This window comes from Triturus cristatus, chromosome 4_1 (genome assembly GCF_964204655.1).
Source record: "Triturus cristatus chromosome 4_1, aTriCri1.1, whole genome shotgun sequence".
Taxonomy (NCBI): domain Eukaryota; kingdom Metazoa; phylum Chordata; class Amphibia; order Caudata; family Salamandridae; genus Triturus; species Triturus cristatus.
The window spans coordinates 934,044,321-934,061,137 of NC_140585.1; the positions used below are offsets into that span (position 1 = coordinate 934,044,321).

Genomic DNA, 16,817 nt, shown 5'->3' on the forward strand with positions numbered 1-16,817 from the left:
TTCCACCAGTGCCTTCCCTGGTCTTTCTCCCTCACCATACCTTTGAGCGGTGAAGTATTTACCCCAGAATAAACACTTGCGATCCGCCGTGTCCTTATATTCAATCAGTTTATCTCGGAGGACCGGCTGAGTGTCTCTATTAGGGTAAGAGGAGAATTTGTGTTCTAATTTTTTAAGCTCTGTCTCCAATTTGTTAAGTGTGTTATGTATATCGCGCAGCACCCCATTTCCTTTGGCTATGCAGTACCCCTGCACTGTGACCTTAAAGGCCCCCCACCCACCCTGTGGTTAGGTCTGTAACAGATACAATATTGCTTTGAAAAAAGTCAGTAATCTCCTGTCCCATTTCCGCACTGAAGGCAGTATCTAGTAGTGTTGCTGGGATAAGTCGCCAACTATTATGAGGTATGCTAGTATCAGGGGGTGTCAATATCATTCTGACCTGGGAGTGATCGGGATATGTTTGTGCAATGTGTTCAACCTTATTGATCCAGGAGGCCACCCCTCTAGAGACTTTACAATAATCGAGCCTTGACCATGTTGAGTGCACCGCAGAGTAGTGGGTACCCACCTTGGCAGCGGGGTGAAGGTATTGTTCAACATAGTCGTCCATACATCCTGTGTTCCTGCTCTCAGGTACTCCTAGGATTGTTATATTGTTGCGCCTAGAGCCCGCTTCTAAATCCTCGTTTTTGGAGCAGTGAATTTAAACAGCCTTTACCTCTGCGCTAATTGTGCCGTCCTGCCCTCTTATGTGTCCTCTAGTTCTGAGATCCTGTGTTCTGCCTCCGAGTCTGCTGTCATGTTTTTCAAGCCTGTTTGCTGTAAAGTCCTTGTGGGCTAACATAGTCCATTTTAGTCTCTTTGGAAGTGAGATTTTGATTCATGATAAGTAGAAGTGTTTTCAAGTCTTCCTCATGGTTCTGCAATGTACTTGGGGGTTGATCTGTCTCCGTTTGCTCTGCATCGTCCTTCTGTGTTCGCAGTGTCTTGCAAGATTCAAGGGAAGTTTAGTTTGTTTCCCCTCTGCTTTGCTCATGTCTGTTCCGCGAGATAGCGTTTCCTTGCCTGCAGTGTACTACACGATGTTGGGTCTCTCCCCCCCACTCCCCCCCCAAAGTAGTTGACTTCCTGGGCAGGGAGTTATGCATTTGTGGTGTGTAGGAGGGGTGGAGGATCCTCTGCCACCTCTTTTTTGCATATCCTGGAATTTATCAGTAGCCGGCTGCTCCCTACATCCTATCTCGTAATGTTTGTGTCCACCCCTCTGCGCCCCAGCGAGACCTGGGCCTTTCTGGATTAGAAATAGGTGCCTCGCACATGGGCACGCGAAGCACTGCTTGGGTTGATGCAGTCTTTTATTTATTCATGTAAACTTGCATCATTTGAGGCGTTCTATAGTACGGCCGAGCTTGGGTAGTTTTGATGCTGTGTGTAATCCGGAGCAAGGATCAGACCTCTCACAGGTGGGCAGCAAGCAGGTTTCACTAGGCGAATTTCTTGTTACCGGCGTCATTACCCCAAAACCTTTTATCCTTGGAGGCTTCCGACATGGAAGCATACAGTCACTTATGCTCAGCCCCGCCCAGGTGAAAGGATAGATGTCTTCAGGCAGAACGGGCACTTTCTGCAGTCTGCGTACCCCCGCGCCACTCCTCACCTGCTGGTTGCTGCTTTGCTCACATGGTGGCCCTGCCACTGCTGGGCGATGTGGGCTTGATTTGTTGTTAACCCAGCGGCCTTGTTGCTGATCTCACTGTTCAGTGATTGCAGGGAGCAGTCAGCGGTCTTAGTTCATGAGTCCGGCGTCGGCATCCATCTCACCTCGGTCCATCAGGTGCCTGTGTTGTAGTAATCTTCACCCACGCTCTTCTGTAGCACTGCTGCCGGGCATTGCGAAGGATTCCGCTGGATTTTTTTCCCGGGCGGCCAGAGCCTCACTACAGTGTGACCATCTTGTGTGTAAGCCTCCTAGCACCTCCAACCTTGCCCAATACTTACCTTAACTTCCGAAGACTGGTCTTTCTAAGTCGATGTTATCCCTATGTATGCTGAATGTTTTCTTCCTCCCATAGGTTAACATTGGAAAGTCTGAAAAATACACTGTGTCCATTTTTTAAGCTGAAAAGTTTTTTTGTTTTTTTTTTAAAACGCGTATACCTACGATGAAGTTTTGTAGTTCTGCAAATTAAATATAACCCAGTATAATTTTTATAAATTGGATTTATTCATTGTGTGTCTGATTAATTGCCACTGTGTGTACAACATATGCTAAACACTGCCCTCTGATAAGCCTAACTGCTCGCCCATACTACCACAAAAGAAAGCATTAGTATTATCTACTTTAGCCTCTGTAAAGCCTGTGGGGATCCACTGGACTCTCTGCACACTACATCTCATTTTAGTATAGTATCTAGAGAGCCAGTTTCCTACAGTAAGTTAAATACTTTTTTTTTTCTTCAATTTGCTGTTGTTTCTGAATCACACATCCATCAGCATACATTTAACTTGCATGTGAATACGCTGTGTGCGAATGATATCAAAAACAGAGTACACTTTGTATATTCATGTATCCTCCCTGGATCTGTAGTGCCCCTGGAACAATCCGGAGCTCTGTCCACAAATGACATTGTAAGGTACATTCTACAGTAGTGGAAGCGCTGCGCCAGCTCAATGAAATAAATAGTTGTCATTAATAATACACAAGTGATACACAAAACATGTAATCAAAAAGCGCAAGTAAAATACTTTAACTGTAACCTCTTGGATGCAGTAAATTGTTGCCAGCGGGTGGTAGCCAACAGCGGTACTCCACATAATGTGCTACTCCCCTGGAAAACTGCTTCTGGTTTTCCCCTTCTGGAGGAAGTGCAAGCCGGTCGTATGGCAAAGGTGTGGTCGCCATTTGCTTTAATGAGGCAGTATTCTCTATTAGCTGGGCCATCTGTGGCCACCGCCCGGTAGTCATCTTGCTAGAGGCAGTCACACCTCCTCCCTTCAGAAATTTCCTTTGTTTCCTGTTCATGGGAGCACTTCACACTTCCTTATTGTCTTGGGTTACAGACACACTGAAAAGGCCACTGAAAATTTGGGCAACCGAGTGGTGACTTTCGAAAGTCACCTTTCTATTCAAAGAATATACCTTAAATCCAGTTTCAGCAATTAGCTGGGTTTAATGTAATGATTAATTTGCTACTTTGGAGTAATGTTTTTGGTGGTCGTAAATAGAAGTTCACTCTTAGCGCGGTAGCTAGTGAAACTCCATGTTCGCCAATGGGACCACTGGCCTTGCTGCAGCAAAACCATACATTTTGTGTTTTCACTGTCTGGGTATGTTAAGCACACAGGGCCATGCCCTTCTGTTTAATATTCAGCACCCTGCCTAGTGGTCTACCAAGGCGTTCCCTTGTGGTGCCTTATTAATATTAAAAAGGAAGGATTTGAGCTGGCAAAAGCATTTATTTTGCCAACTCGATTTGGCTGGTTTACAGCTGGCCTAGAATCACGATTTTACATTGTCAAAGTAGTGGTGGCATAATTAAGTGCTGCAGTCTACTAGTGATATTTAACTAACTAGACCTGGTGGCCTCTTGTACCGTATACTAGGGACTTTTAAGTTAAATGAGCCACTCTGTTATTAGCTAATTGTACATGTACTTTTGGGGGTAGTTCAGAGCACATGCACTGGGGTGTGGAGAGCAGGGCCTATTGCACTACAGAGTTGGTAAACTATGATGCACTGCAGAGTTGGAAAACTAGCAGCATCAGTCCCATAACTTGTCGAGGAGGGATGGGGGGGGAGGGGGAGGGGAGAGAGTTGATCCAACAAAAAGAGGTCCTTTCCTACAGACACTATTAAATGGGTCACATATGCCAAGGCAGATGAGACTATTTTAGAAGTTGATAAAGTGGATACATTTTTTCACAGAAATACTGTTTTGGTGAATACTGTCCTCAAACCCTTATTTCAAAAGATACTTATTATTGGTATTGAGGCAGTGGTTAAGTTAGGTGAAAATCTCCCTTTGAAGGACTTGGGGACATCTTAATGGTATGAAATGTTTGTGTGATCAGCAGATGGCTTATTGTAATCAGACAACAGCTCAAGGTTTGGTCTGGGTGGGAGGAGTAGAATCTAGAGAAAAGACCTGGTTGAGTAGTCAAGATAGTTGTGAGAGAGTGAATAAATAATGGGCAAAGATGTTGAATGGGGCACAGTAAGCACTGGCCTATATGATGAAGGGTGGAGGTAGAGAAAGGAATGTATGAAGGGTTTAGGAGAGTCAACGGGTGCTTGTGGAGGCAAGTGTCTGAATGTTAGAGGATATATCCCACGTGGGTCAAGGCACCTTGTTTTTTGTGAACCTCTGTGGGAGGTACCTCTCAAACATTCATAAGCAGCCATGATTTGGGGGTTGGTATTCTTTATAGACTGTATCTCTTAAAGCTGGAGACTAGAATTGGTAATTTCAAGTAGTAAAGAAACTATAGAAGAACTGATTTGGCTGGCAAGCCTTACCTTCCAGTCCAATGTATCTGTCTTTGCACCTTAAAAAAAAAGTGGAGCAAAAGACTTGAAGGCTAGGTTGAATTTTCACACATACTCACTACAAGACGTGCGTTGTGTCTGGATGTGAAGCATGATTTGTATATCAAACCATAGGCATCAAAATTACACTTCAAGCAACCGATTTTTACTGCATTGCATTTGTTGTGTTTTCTATTACAGGAGTTTGTTGCTTTGGATAATTCTGCAGTCTGTGACTCTAGAGAGCAAATGGAATGTTTAGAAAAACCTCAGAAGGAGTTAACTGAGAAAATGGTGAGTGATAGCAGTTGGGAGATACGATGAGATAAGTTAGTGGATATGTTGTATGTATTACAGGTAAGGCAGAGGGACTTGTTGTCTATTTTGTATGTAATGAAGGCAATACAACTGACCGTACCATTAATTGATAAGTTAGATGGCAGATCATAGAGTTTACAAGCATGTGTACCATTTTAGCAGCACAGTAAATGTATACCTCCATTGAGATTAAATAGAGTGAAGACATGCCAAGTCTCTGGTTCAGCTATCAAAACTTCTGGTATCAACATGCAGGCACTGGTAAGCAGCTGTACCATCAGGGCAAAGACAGCTGGTTGGGCTTAAAGTTTGTACTAGTGTTTAAGCACGTGACCGTGTCTATTCAGAAGCTGATGGTGTAAACGTAAGGTTGGATATTGGTGTGTGTTTATCACCTGACCGGTGTAGTTGAGAGGGAAGTATTCTCTTTTCAGGTTGCGCAGGTTAGAGAGAAGGAACCACGATTATGACAAGTACCAGGGAAGTTATACAAGCTTTTTTTATATTTTGTGATATGTACCAAGATGGTACCACAGTACATAGAACTAAAGATTATATTTGTCTTATTTGCCAGTGAGTTTAAGAACTTGTATGGGTGACTATTTTGTATATTTCTCTTATAGTAGTACATAGTCTTATTTGATAGGGACATCTAACCGCAAATTCCTTACCTTAGAATTTCCTAGGTGTTCGACTGCATCCGGAAGACTTTTGCTCAAGCAATACCCTTGCGTGCCGGTAGGTGGAATTGGGTGGTTCCGCGTAACATTGCCGGTATTGTCCTCACCAAAGTGACATCCACGTCACCTCTATAGGTGCGACCCTGGCGCACTGATGTTAGTTCTTTTCTTTCTGCGCCGGATAGTGCTGATCCATGCAGAGAGCTACCCTCTGGCACTTTTTGACAGGGCTTTTTTGATGTTTTTTCAACAATTTGAGGTGTGTAGGTTTTACCTCTATGTCGAAAGAGACCTCTGGATTCAAACAGTGTGGTGACTGCCATCGCGCCATGGCAGTGACGGAGCTACACTTAATTTGTCTCTTGTGCCTGGAGCATGACCATGGCTCGAAGTCGTGCTTCGACTGCCAAGCCATGGCTCCAAAGACTTGGAGGGAGAGGTCCTTAAAGCTGCTTGCTGCTCGGTGTTCGGTACCATGCCGTTTGCCCCAGAGGTCTCGTTCCCGGTCCCAGCTGAGAGAAAGGTCGGGGCCCCGCTCCAGCAGTCCTAAGTCTTTGTCCTCCCACTTGAAGTAGTCGGGTCAGTCAGGTAAGGGGCATAAGAAACACAAGAAGTCGTAGCGCTCTTCAACTTCTCTCTGTCGGCCGACATGATGAAGCCTAGCTATTTTTAGAAGGTACGATTTAAGATCATAGTTAATGCCTGGAAAATCTGGGAGAAGATCCAAAAGTTCATGAAGATCTGAAACTACAGCAGGTATACACCGCTGTGGCAATCGGCGTTCCCTCCCCTCTCCCCTATGATGTTATGGGAAAGCAATGGGAGCAACATGGTCTCACAAAGAGTGGGGACTCTTCTTATCAGGCCAGCTGCGCTCCTTTGCACAACTACAGGTGTAACATACAACAATGTCTCACAGGGTACTAATTAAAGGTCAATTTCAGGCAGCACAATTAATTGATGAGAACGGAAGGAAAGTAGGAGAAAACCAAGGAGACCATTTTCTTGGGGGGTAACCTAAATTGTACTTTAGTAAATTTAGTAAATGCATATATTTGTCATATTTAGCTTTATATATTCAAACATATGGAAGGGTGACACTGCGTTAAATTGAATGGCATGTAACCTGTGGAATACTGTGCACAAGTGGTCGTGAAAAATTGTGACGGCGCAAGTGATACGTGAGGAAGTATGCACAACTACAGCACGATTGTGGTATACCTGATAGTTTGTATTTTAAATATGCTCAAGTAAGGAGATTTTTTAACAAACGAAGGTTGGGTCTGCCATTGGATAAAATCCCCCTGCTGTAGGCAATCGGCTATATGGATTGCAAGATAAGAAACTTTTATAACATTTTGTTGGGTAGTGTTCCAGATGAACTAGAGAAGACTGAAATCAATTGGGCCGGAAAACTAGATAATGCAGATACCGATCTACACTTGTCATTAGACTTGGCTGAAAAAACGTTTCTCTCAGCTAACTTGAAGGCGCAGCACTATAAGAGAAAATTGAACTTAGACTTTACGCCGGCTAAATTATTTGGGTGGAAAAAAAGGGAGTGTGATAATTGCCCCAGGTGTGGGGTTGGTCCGGCTGAGTTGGTTCATACGTTTTATAGCTGCAATAAGTTGTTACTTCTAAAAAAAGTATTTAGAGATATTTTGGGAGAAGGTATTTGGGAGAAGGGTGTGTCTCACCCCTACCCTGGTGGTACGGGGCCATGATAGTAGCAGTATGTTAGATTCAACGCAGACTAACTTTGTTTTCATATCAGTTATAGTCGTTCGACTGTTAATCGCATTAAGATGGAAGGATCCCGAACCCCCCATGTTCCATCTTGGTTGGCCCAATTAATAGCGATCTACAATCAAGAACGAACCTTATATTGATTGCAAGGGGCTAAGAAGTGGGGAAAAAGATCTGGTCCCCTATGTCATATTGGCTAGGTAGTGAGTTTGATTTGGGAGATTGATTGATCTCTAGCAAAAAAACAAAAAAAAGGAAAAGAAAGCTTTTTTTCATTCCATCAAGGGAAAGCTGGTTCAGGTGTTCACAAACAACAGTACTGCCGTGTGGTACTGCAACAAACACGGCGGGGTGGGGCCCTGAACCCTTTGTCAAGAGACCCTGCGTCTCTGGATATGGCTGTAACAGCAGGGCTTATCCCTGGCAGTTCAACACCTGTCAGGTTCCCAGTACACTAGGGCTTACTAACTTAGCTGTTTATGCCTAGCGGGTCACGAATGGCGTCTCCATCCAGAGGTGGCGCAAGGTCTATTTCAGATGTGGAGAGAGCCTTGGTTAGATCTGTCCGCCTCCGCCGAGAACGAGTGTCATCAGTTTTGTGCACTGGAGTTTCCTAGGCGGCACTCGCTCAGCAACGCTTTTTGCCTTGAGTGGAAATCGGGCCTCCTGTACCCCTTTCTGCCAGTACAACTCCTTTTCAGAGTGCTCTAGAAGATTAGGAGTATCTGGCCCCAAGTCATTTTTTGGGCTCGGGATTGGGCACGGAGAGTCTGGTATCCAGAGCTTCTCCAACTGAGCACCGATCCTCAATCAGGCTGCCCCTCAGGAGGATCTTCTGTCCCAGCAGCTGGGTAGGGTCCTCCACCTGAACCTGTCAACTCTACGCCGCCTTGCATGGAGTTTGAGCGGCGGCAGTTGACAGCATTCGATCTTCCTTCTGAAGTCTATGATGTGATTTTGGCAGCCAGGTGGCCCTCTACCAAGAATGTGGACCCTTGCCAGTGGCAGAAATATGTAAAATATTACACAGAGCAGTCTATTGATCGTCTTTCTGCTTCCCTGTCTCAGGTCCTACTCTTTATTTTGACCCTTGCCCAGCAGTGCTCTGGTCTGGGCACCCTTAAAGGGTACTTTTCGGCATTATCTGCCTTTTTGAGGCTGCCAAACCAACCCTCTTAATTTAAATCCCACATTATAAATAGATTTATTAAGGGGCTTGTACTTAGTTCCCCCCTGCCCTATTCATCATGCCTCAGTGGAACCTCAGTTTGGTTCTCACCTTTCTAATGTGTGCTCTGTTCGAACCCCTGCACAACTGCCCCTCCAGCTGCTTTCCATTAAAACTGCCTTTTTAGGGGCAATAACTTCTGCCAGACAGGTGAGAGAATTGCAGTCTCTGTCATTCAAGCTTTCTTACTTGACCATTTTCCCTGATAAGTTGGTGCTTCGCGCTATGGCCTCTCTCTTACCAAAAGTGGTAACACCATTACATGTGGGGCAACCAATCTCCTTGCCCACCTTCTATGCTCCTCCACATCCCTCTAATGAGGAGGACCGACTCCACCATCTGGACCCAAAAAGAGCGTTGCCGTTCTACCTTGTCGGCACTAAAGAGTTCTGGGTGGACGCCCAACTCTTTGTGGGGTACGTTGGATCAAAGAAAGGTTGTATGGTGCAGAAGAGGACTATCTCGCGATGGGTCGTCCTCTGCATCAAAATTTGCTTCGCTGTGGCCAAGAAACATCCTCCTAAAGGATAAAGAGCTCATAGGACCAGAGGTAAGGCTGCGACCACAGCATTGCAACATCATGTTACAGTCCTTGACATGTCTCGGTTAGCAACATGGGCTTCACTGCACATATTAACTAAGCACCACTGTCTGGACAGTCCGGTCCACAGGGATGGCCTTTTTGGCCACTCTGTCCTGCACGACTTCCTGGTCAAAACTTGCTTGCAGTTCCTCTTCCGGGGATGGTATTGCTGGGGTATCTATTCTAAGGTAAGGAATCTGCTGCTAGATGTCTCTATCAGATAGAGAAGTTACTTACCTTTGGTAACGCGTTATCTGGTAGAGACATAATCTAGCCGCAGATTCCTACCGGCCCACCTATCCAGCCCGCACCGCGAACATGTTTTTAAGGTCAGGGCTGATCCCTTTCCTGGCCCTATTTCTAAACACACCACTGTCGGTGCACTTCAGGGATCAACACTCCTGGCGTGGGAAGTTGTGAAAAGTAACTGAAGCAGCACGCCGACATGGCGCATATATAGGTGATGCAGCATCCCTTCTGGTGCGGACACCAGTGATGACATTACGCAGGGCCGGCCGACGGGACCTACTGGCATGCATGAGTTTCGCTCGAGCAAAATTCCTCCGGATCCAGCCTGATACCTGGGAAATTCGAAGGTAAGGAATCTGTGGCTCTACCAGATAAGGCCTTAGAGGGTAAGTAACTTGTCCTTTAGAAAAATAGTACATCTTTTGTCAATGTTGGAGTACAATAAGAATAGTATAACTGTAGGTAAATATAAAGATAGCAGCCACATTGTCTTAGTCAATTAGCTGTTATATTCCTAATCAAAACACAGTTTAGTTTGAGTACACATATAGCAATCACTATGTTGTACCTAGTGTGATTCATAACAGAGAGCAGGGCATATAAGGTCAGAATCGTTCTGGATGTACAATTTGATTATGGATCTGAAATCACTGAGTTCCGTATTGGATGAGGATTAAAGTATAATGACAGGTGGTCGCTGCCAAATATGTTACTAGTGTCATATCCATATCAGTTAAAAATAAATGTTATCTCTTGCTTTAGGATATTAGGCATTGGTCAAATGTGGCATTAGTTCGTTAAAATAGCCATAAATGATTTTCTGCCTCCCTATTGAGACCATGTTGTGCGGTGTCAAGATGTAATATACATTCACTTTCTTTGTGTCGGAGTTGTAGTTCCATATACCGACTCTTAGGTGATTTGGGTATGTGGTCAATGCTATAGGATTTGCTCAGGTTTATTTGAATAGGGATTAGACTTATGAAAACAAGTACTCATTTGAGCTTTATTATTAACCTTCCAACATTGGAAAAACCCTAGACCTATTATAGCCATTTGGGAGAAACAAGTGTTGGCTGAATTATCCCTTTATAAGATTTTACTCTTGATGCAGGCGTATACTGTGCAATACTTAACACTCCCTCATTTTTCTATCTAATGTACTTGTACAGGAATAGGGGGACTCACCGCTAAAAGAAGTGTATAAAATACAAACACATTAAATGCATAAAGGTATGTAGGTGTAGAACCAGGCTAGTGGGGGGACCACCTGATAGTAACACCTGATACTTAAAGGTCAATCCTGAAATGAAGCTGCAAATGACATGTGAAAGGTGCAATAGGAATTGAATAGGTCTTGTGTAGTGGACTGTAAAGTAGGCATGGATTGATTACACTAAGATTGTGTGTTAAAAAGATTTGCAGTGAATAACAAATTTTTCTAACAGGATTACAATAAGTATCTAAGTTTACACAGTTTGTTTTTCCAGTTGCCTCTCACATGGACGATTCACATCCCAGAAAAACAGTGTGTGGAAGACCATGAAAATATGTTTAAAGAGGAACCGGTGAGTGAGCATTAAAGTGAAACTAGGTATAGATTTTTTTAATGAAAGATTGTGGCTGACTAGGTGGGAGTCAGGACTGCGAATATACTGAAGAGGTTGACAAAGGTCTTATTGTGAACTCATTGCTTTTTCAGCAACATATCCTTCTGGATGGTCTTAATGCCCATGTATCTCAGGAGCAGAAGCAATGTCTAGGAGAACCAAAGAACGTGTTTATATAGGTAATAGTGAGTTAAAAGAATCTTTTCACATAGTTGGGCCTTTAATTTGAAATTCTTCTGTCCAATGATATCAATGAAATGTTATTCTGCTTCCTTCTTTGGGAAGCACAATGTGGCTGCGCGGTATTCATCTTGCTGGAGGAGGTCTCCAAAGAGACTTGGACTATAGTGGCATTGTATTGTGTTTAAGGAGCATTGTTGGTAATGTTTTAAAGCCCAAATATGTTATAAATGCACATACCATGTTTATTCTGCCATCTAGGTATTGGTCAGAAAATTACACTTGTTTTAAAATGATGTGGGTAACAGTGCATTTGTTCAGGATGAACAGTGCCACACCCATCTAAGTTTATTTATATAATTTTTTTCTGACGTTGGGCTTAGTCAAGCTGAGAATTTCCCCTGAAAAAAAACAATGGCTGATTTACTGTTTTGTTCTACGGTGAGATTCTGGGATCAACTTTCCTAACATTTGTATGTGAAGTTATGCAAAGTTTTAAGCAGTCTAGCAAGGTCACAGGGAATGACCGCATACACTGCTTTGCCTTTTTATATCCACTGCTCTACCATTCCTTTCATGCTGCTCAGATAAGGGTAAGACATGTTTCTGTCATCCTCCTACCCATGACTTGCAGGAGATCTTATAGCAAGCCAGTTACCCCAAAAGGCCTTTTGAGTAACCTCTAAATTACACAAGTCTGGCGCCCCTTCTTGGCATTGCTTGGCGCCCCTTCTTGGCATTGCTCACAGCTGAATTTCGTGAACGGACTTGTCCCCACTATCTCAGACTTCTTCGTCTCGCAGACACACAAATCCCGCAAGCAAGCTCGGTGCGCAAGCCCAAACAGACGCGCTGATTGCGTGAGCTCTCAACTTTCCTTCCCTTTTTCCTTTTTAACCGGGGGTGGAAGAGGGGGGAGGGAGGGAGCGGGTGGGGGGGGGTTTAATGTTTGTTCCCTTTCCCTATCCCTATACATTGTCGATTCCCGTAGACCCGCTCCTTGCATTTTACTTTTGTAATGCTGCTTTCTGCGACACTGTGTGTCTCCAGTGCACCGTCCTCAGGAGCTGGTGGTCTTTTGTCTCTCATTGTTGAAAATTAATAACAGATTTAAACCATAAATTACACAAGTCATAGGTCAGCTCTAAAAAGTCAACGCCTGATCAATGTCACTGAATTATATTTTTGATCAGTATTACAATGCCATGTAGGTTATTTCTGTAGCCCTTTCCTAAGTCAACTCATGACAGTGACTTGCAGTCTAGAAGTTCTAGGCTTAAAAAAGTTCCTTCTGCACTTTATGTATTTTCGCACTGTGTTGCTTCAGAGACATGCCAGTTCTTGTCCGGCATGGCGCCCTTTTATCCATTGTGCACCCAAAGCTTGTAGGCTGCATGCACCACTTCTTGGTGACTTGGCCAATGTAAAAAAGGTAGGCACATGTCAAAAACGGATTACATGGACATGTGTTAATGTCAAATTTTGGCTACAACAGTTTAGACTTTCAGTGGCAGTCCTAAACCATGGTTTTAAAGCCACACATGTGGCTGATGTAGAATCCACATGTACCATCTGCTCCGTTGCCAGTAGTGGCTTTTGTATCATATTTACATGGCTTTACAGCAGTTGAAATTAAACACTTGTCGCCATGCTTGGGGTCAGACCACTTACATTGAACGTTATCAGCCTCCTAGTGCCCAGAATCAAATATGCCAGCAGAATCCAGTCAAAGCACTGAGGGGAACATGAAAAGGCAGATTTTCCTGACGGAATGTTTAAACATTGTACACATTTCATGAATCTCAAATCTGTTGATGGTTATTTAAAATGTCTGTTGTTTTTACTCTTGTGTCAAGAGTGGGTTTCTGTGGCTCAACAGAGTATGTAGGCTGTATTTGCCATGTAACCATGAAGATACCAGGTGCCTCGCTTTTGTTAAATCCCATACTGCTCAGCTACATTGATCAAAATGTAAAACTCTCTGTTCCCTGCCTTTAGAGAGAAGGCCAATTTAAGAACAGGTAAATAACTGGCCTGTGCAGAAAACTATACCATTAGTAATAAGAGGTCTCAACTGATGATGGTCCCAAAGAATACGGACATCACGACGCTTAATTCAATAAAGGTTTTTTTGACTATTACAACATGAAAAAAATGTGCAAACGACATTCCTTTCTTTTTCTAACAGTCGTATAACTCTGTAGCTTGTTGAGGCCTGCTACTTTTAAAAGAATTGGCCCTGAGACTAGTATCAAAAAATGCCTCATCACTGTGGTAAATAATTTAATTACCGGTTCTTAATTTGATGCGGAAAATCTATAATAATAGCTCAGTAAAATAAGAGGCAGAATCCGTGGTATTAGAGGTTCGGAACGGGCTTTATTCCAAAATCAATTCGAATTGATGGACTCCATATTCCATCACCACGAAGGTTCAGGAAGTGAAGGACCATACTTTATTGACAAGTAATCATTTTTATACAATAGGCATTACAGTAAAACAGATGCAGGAGGCGTAACAATTGATAACAAAGATAAAACATACATGCGTAACTAAAGTGGGTGTAACTGGGCGTAACTAAAGAACGTCATCAGGTATGATGTCATAAATGGGTGGTTCCATGAAAGAATTTCGCAATGTCAGCAGAAATACTCGGCAGAGATGCGCGCGCAGCAGCATGACGTGCAATTGACGTGCAACTAGGGGGTGAAGGGGACTTGACATTTAGCTTTACATGTGGAGACAGAAGTCTGGGGGGGTCAAGTCAACCTAATCCCAAATCATATCTAACATCCTATGTTTAAAGAACTATGTTATCCAAAAGGAAAGGTCTTTCGAACAAAATCTATTCTATACTGACTGTGAGTGCGTGTACAAGCGTCTAAGTGTCTACACTAGATGCGAGGGCAGAAATCTTCCATAGTAACAGGGCTATGAATTACTTGCATAAAGACAGAGAAGCCGGGCCCTTTGCTCGGTAGCTGGAAGAATGTTTACTTAAACTACTAGACAGGAATGCATTGGATAGGGAGCGGAGCAGATAATCTCGAAGGTGAAATACAGTTTTTGGCAGGCAACAGGCTGGAGTCAGGCACCGTTAGCCGCGCAGGGAATAGGACAAAGTTCATGGATACAGATGCGAGCTCAGACTGGAGCTTTCAGAGGCAGAAGGCAAGAAAAGGCTTGATGGCAGAATCAGGGCCTACTCGCCTGGACTGTAAAATGGGATAAATGAACCATATAAAGCCGGTGGCCTTTCATACTTGGGAATGGAATATCCGACCCATTCATGGCGGATCTGAAAGAGGACATGTTGACGGTGGACGCACATGTGTTTGCGTCTTCATAACTGGAACTGGAGGAAACATACATGTACTGGTGATTTATACATGAAACCGTTGGGGTCCAAGATAGGGGACATAACTGACCATAAAAATCCATATTTCCACATCACAAAAGGCTGAAGATATGGCTCTGAGAAGTAAATCCAACAAAGGCCTTAAGAATACTCAGTATTTTGGTGTCAATGACAGAGCGTATCTGACTTTGATCATTTTCAAAGACGGAAATTATAGAGGAAGATGCTGAAAATATACATTACACAGAAAGTCATGCAGCAAAAGGTTTCTCTTTCTGTGCTGAAACTTTGGCACCAACTCTCCAGAAACAGATGAGATTCTAAAATGTTAGAACTTTATTTTGCTGGCAATTTAGATAAAAAATTAAAGCAGTCTGTAACCAGCTTTAGATCTGTTTTGATTTGGGCTGGAAATGTAATTCTTTTGGTATTTAGCAAGACAAAAAATGAAACTCTACCAACTTCTTGCCCCTCTCTGCAGCCTGTGACCCCTAAGCATGGACTAGGATCATGTGAGCGCCACAAACGAGGGAAAAACCCAGCGAACCCCTCTTTCTCCAATCATCTCCATCTCCATCACAGCTCCCCCACCCCGCAGTAGGGCTTTCTCTTGCTATCAGTCTGTCTGTCACCATGTCCGCCTCAACTCTGGATCCTGTGTCCCACCTGCTATCCATTTCTGATCAACTCTCTCCATTTGCCCTTCGTCTCTTTGTTCCATTGTGCGTCTCCGCTTACTGTCCTGTCACTCCAACCATCCAGTGGTCATTACTCTTTTTCTCTCTGCTCACTACCATACTCCTTTTCCCAATATTCTGTTGTGCCTCACACCTTCGACCCACCTTATCCCATGGGTTCCCTTCTCCACCCTTCCTGTTAGATATCTCACTGTCTGCTTTGCTCCTGTCCTGCCTGTCAACTCTTGCATGCTCAGTATGGCATCTTTTAAAAGTAGGGGTCATTTTCAGCTCGAATTACAGTTTAAGTCCAACAGTACCATAAGGGTCAATAGACCTTTGAACAAAATCTGCTTTAGAAGAGGAAATAATACTAAGGAGTCCTGGGACAGATTAACTCTAAATCTGCCAATGCAGATGTTTTGTGATGACACTGAGAATGGCTGGGAATATTACAGGGCCTAATTGAACTCTAAGGGAGACCAGTTCTTTGTATTGCCTTGCCTCTCCGACTACCTGATCATGCACAGTGTTTCTATACAAAGAATGGTTAAATTATTCCACATGTAAGGGAAGAGAAAAATTATTCTCTTTTTCAAAGTGCTGGGAGTTTGTGGACATTCTGCTTTTTTACTTGCCCTGAAGGTGCCCTTAATTTGTCCCACTCAGATGGTTACACCCTGTTCTTGTGGTGTATATCCATGTTATTACAAATTAGCGTCTATAAAATTGGAAGTGTCTGTATATGTGGACATGAGTATGTACGTGCGCATACGTACAAAGGGCTCTGAAGGGGTTAAACGAGCGACTCTCTACAGATTTTTTTTTTCTGCTATACTTTTTTTGGGGGGGGTAGTTTTATATAGCGCGAACTAGACCCGAAGATATCAGAGCGCTATACATGAGCAATAGTTACATTACAGAAGGACACATTAATTTTTGTTTTGATTGTGATATGCCCAAAATCACAGAATGTTGAGCGTCCCTGCCGAGACACGAACCCGGTTCCCCTGCACTGAGGTTAACTGCCCTAGCCGTTAGGCCACATTCTCTCCCCATCTCTACTTGATGAGTCGTAAGAAATATTTCAGGAACCAAGGCAATTCACCTATTAACCTCTCATGTCATGCAAAGAACAAACCTTCCTCTGTGGCATACTGTTTGTCGGAGGCAGATTCTTTGATTGCTACCACAGTAAGACAGTTATTGTTTCTCACCTGCTTATTGCAGGACTGCTGCTAGATATTGCTGTCTTTTTCACTATTACATGGTTTGTGCCATTTTGTATACCAATGCCATGCAACTCAGGCACCTTGCAGCTTGAAATGGTGCCACTGTTAGCATATTTTCTAGAAGAGTATTATAAATGGACTGAGAGGGTAGTCTAAGAGCTTCAGACAATATAATACACATAAGGGAAGAGGTGGATTTGGAAACTTTGCCTTCAAAATAAATAGACAGTCGCAACTTCTGCACCACAGTCTGAAAAAACCGAGGTATTACCAAGCAAATGGGCACTGGTTGAGTTAGATAAATGTGTGCTGGAAACCGTAATTTTTGGGTTCTGCAATCAATCCAACACAAATGTTGCAGCTAAAATGAGAGAAAATAAAACACAAATGCTTGTCATTACTACTAGATGAATTAAGGCCCTTGA

At 43.4% G+C, this 16,817-nt stretch overlaps 1 protein-coding gene across 12 annotated transcripts in view; it reads left to right on the plus strand.

Annotated features, from left to right (window-relative positions):
• The window catches only part of LOC146855858 (uncharacterized), a 922,371-nt gene that overhangs the window by 476,926 nt on the left and 428,628 nt on the right, over positions 1-16,817 (plus strand). For 10 of the 12 annotated variants that reach the window (XM_085653813.1, XM_085653801.1, XM_085653802.1 and 7 more), the window contains 2 exons: positions 4,730-4,822; positions 10,826-10,903. In XM_085653813.1, coding sequence (XP_085509939.1) covers positions 4,730-4,822; positions 10,826-10,903 — 171 coding nt within the window. The remainder of the gene's footprint in view (positions 1-4,729; positions 4,823-10,825; positions 10,904-16,817) is intronic. The other 2 variants (XM_085653805.1, XM_085653809.1) reach the window with 1 other exon arrangement.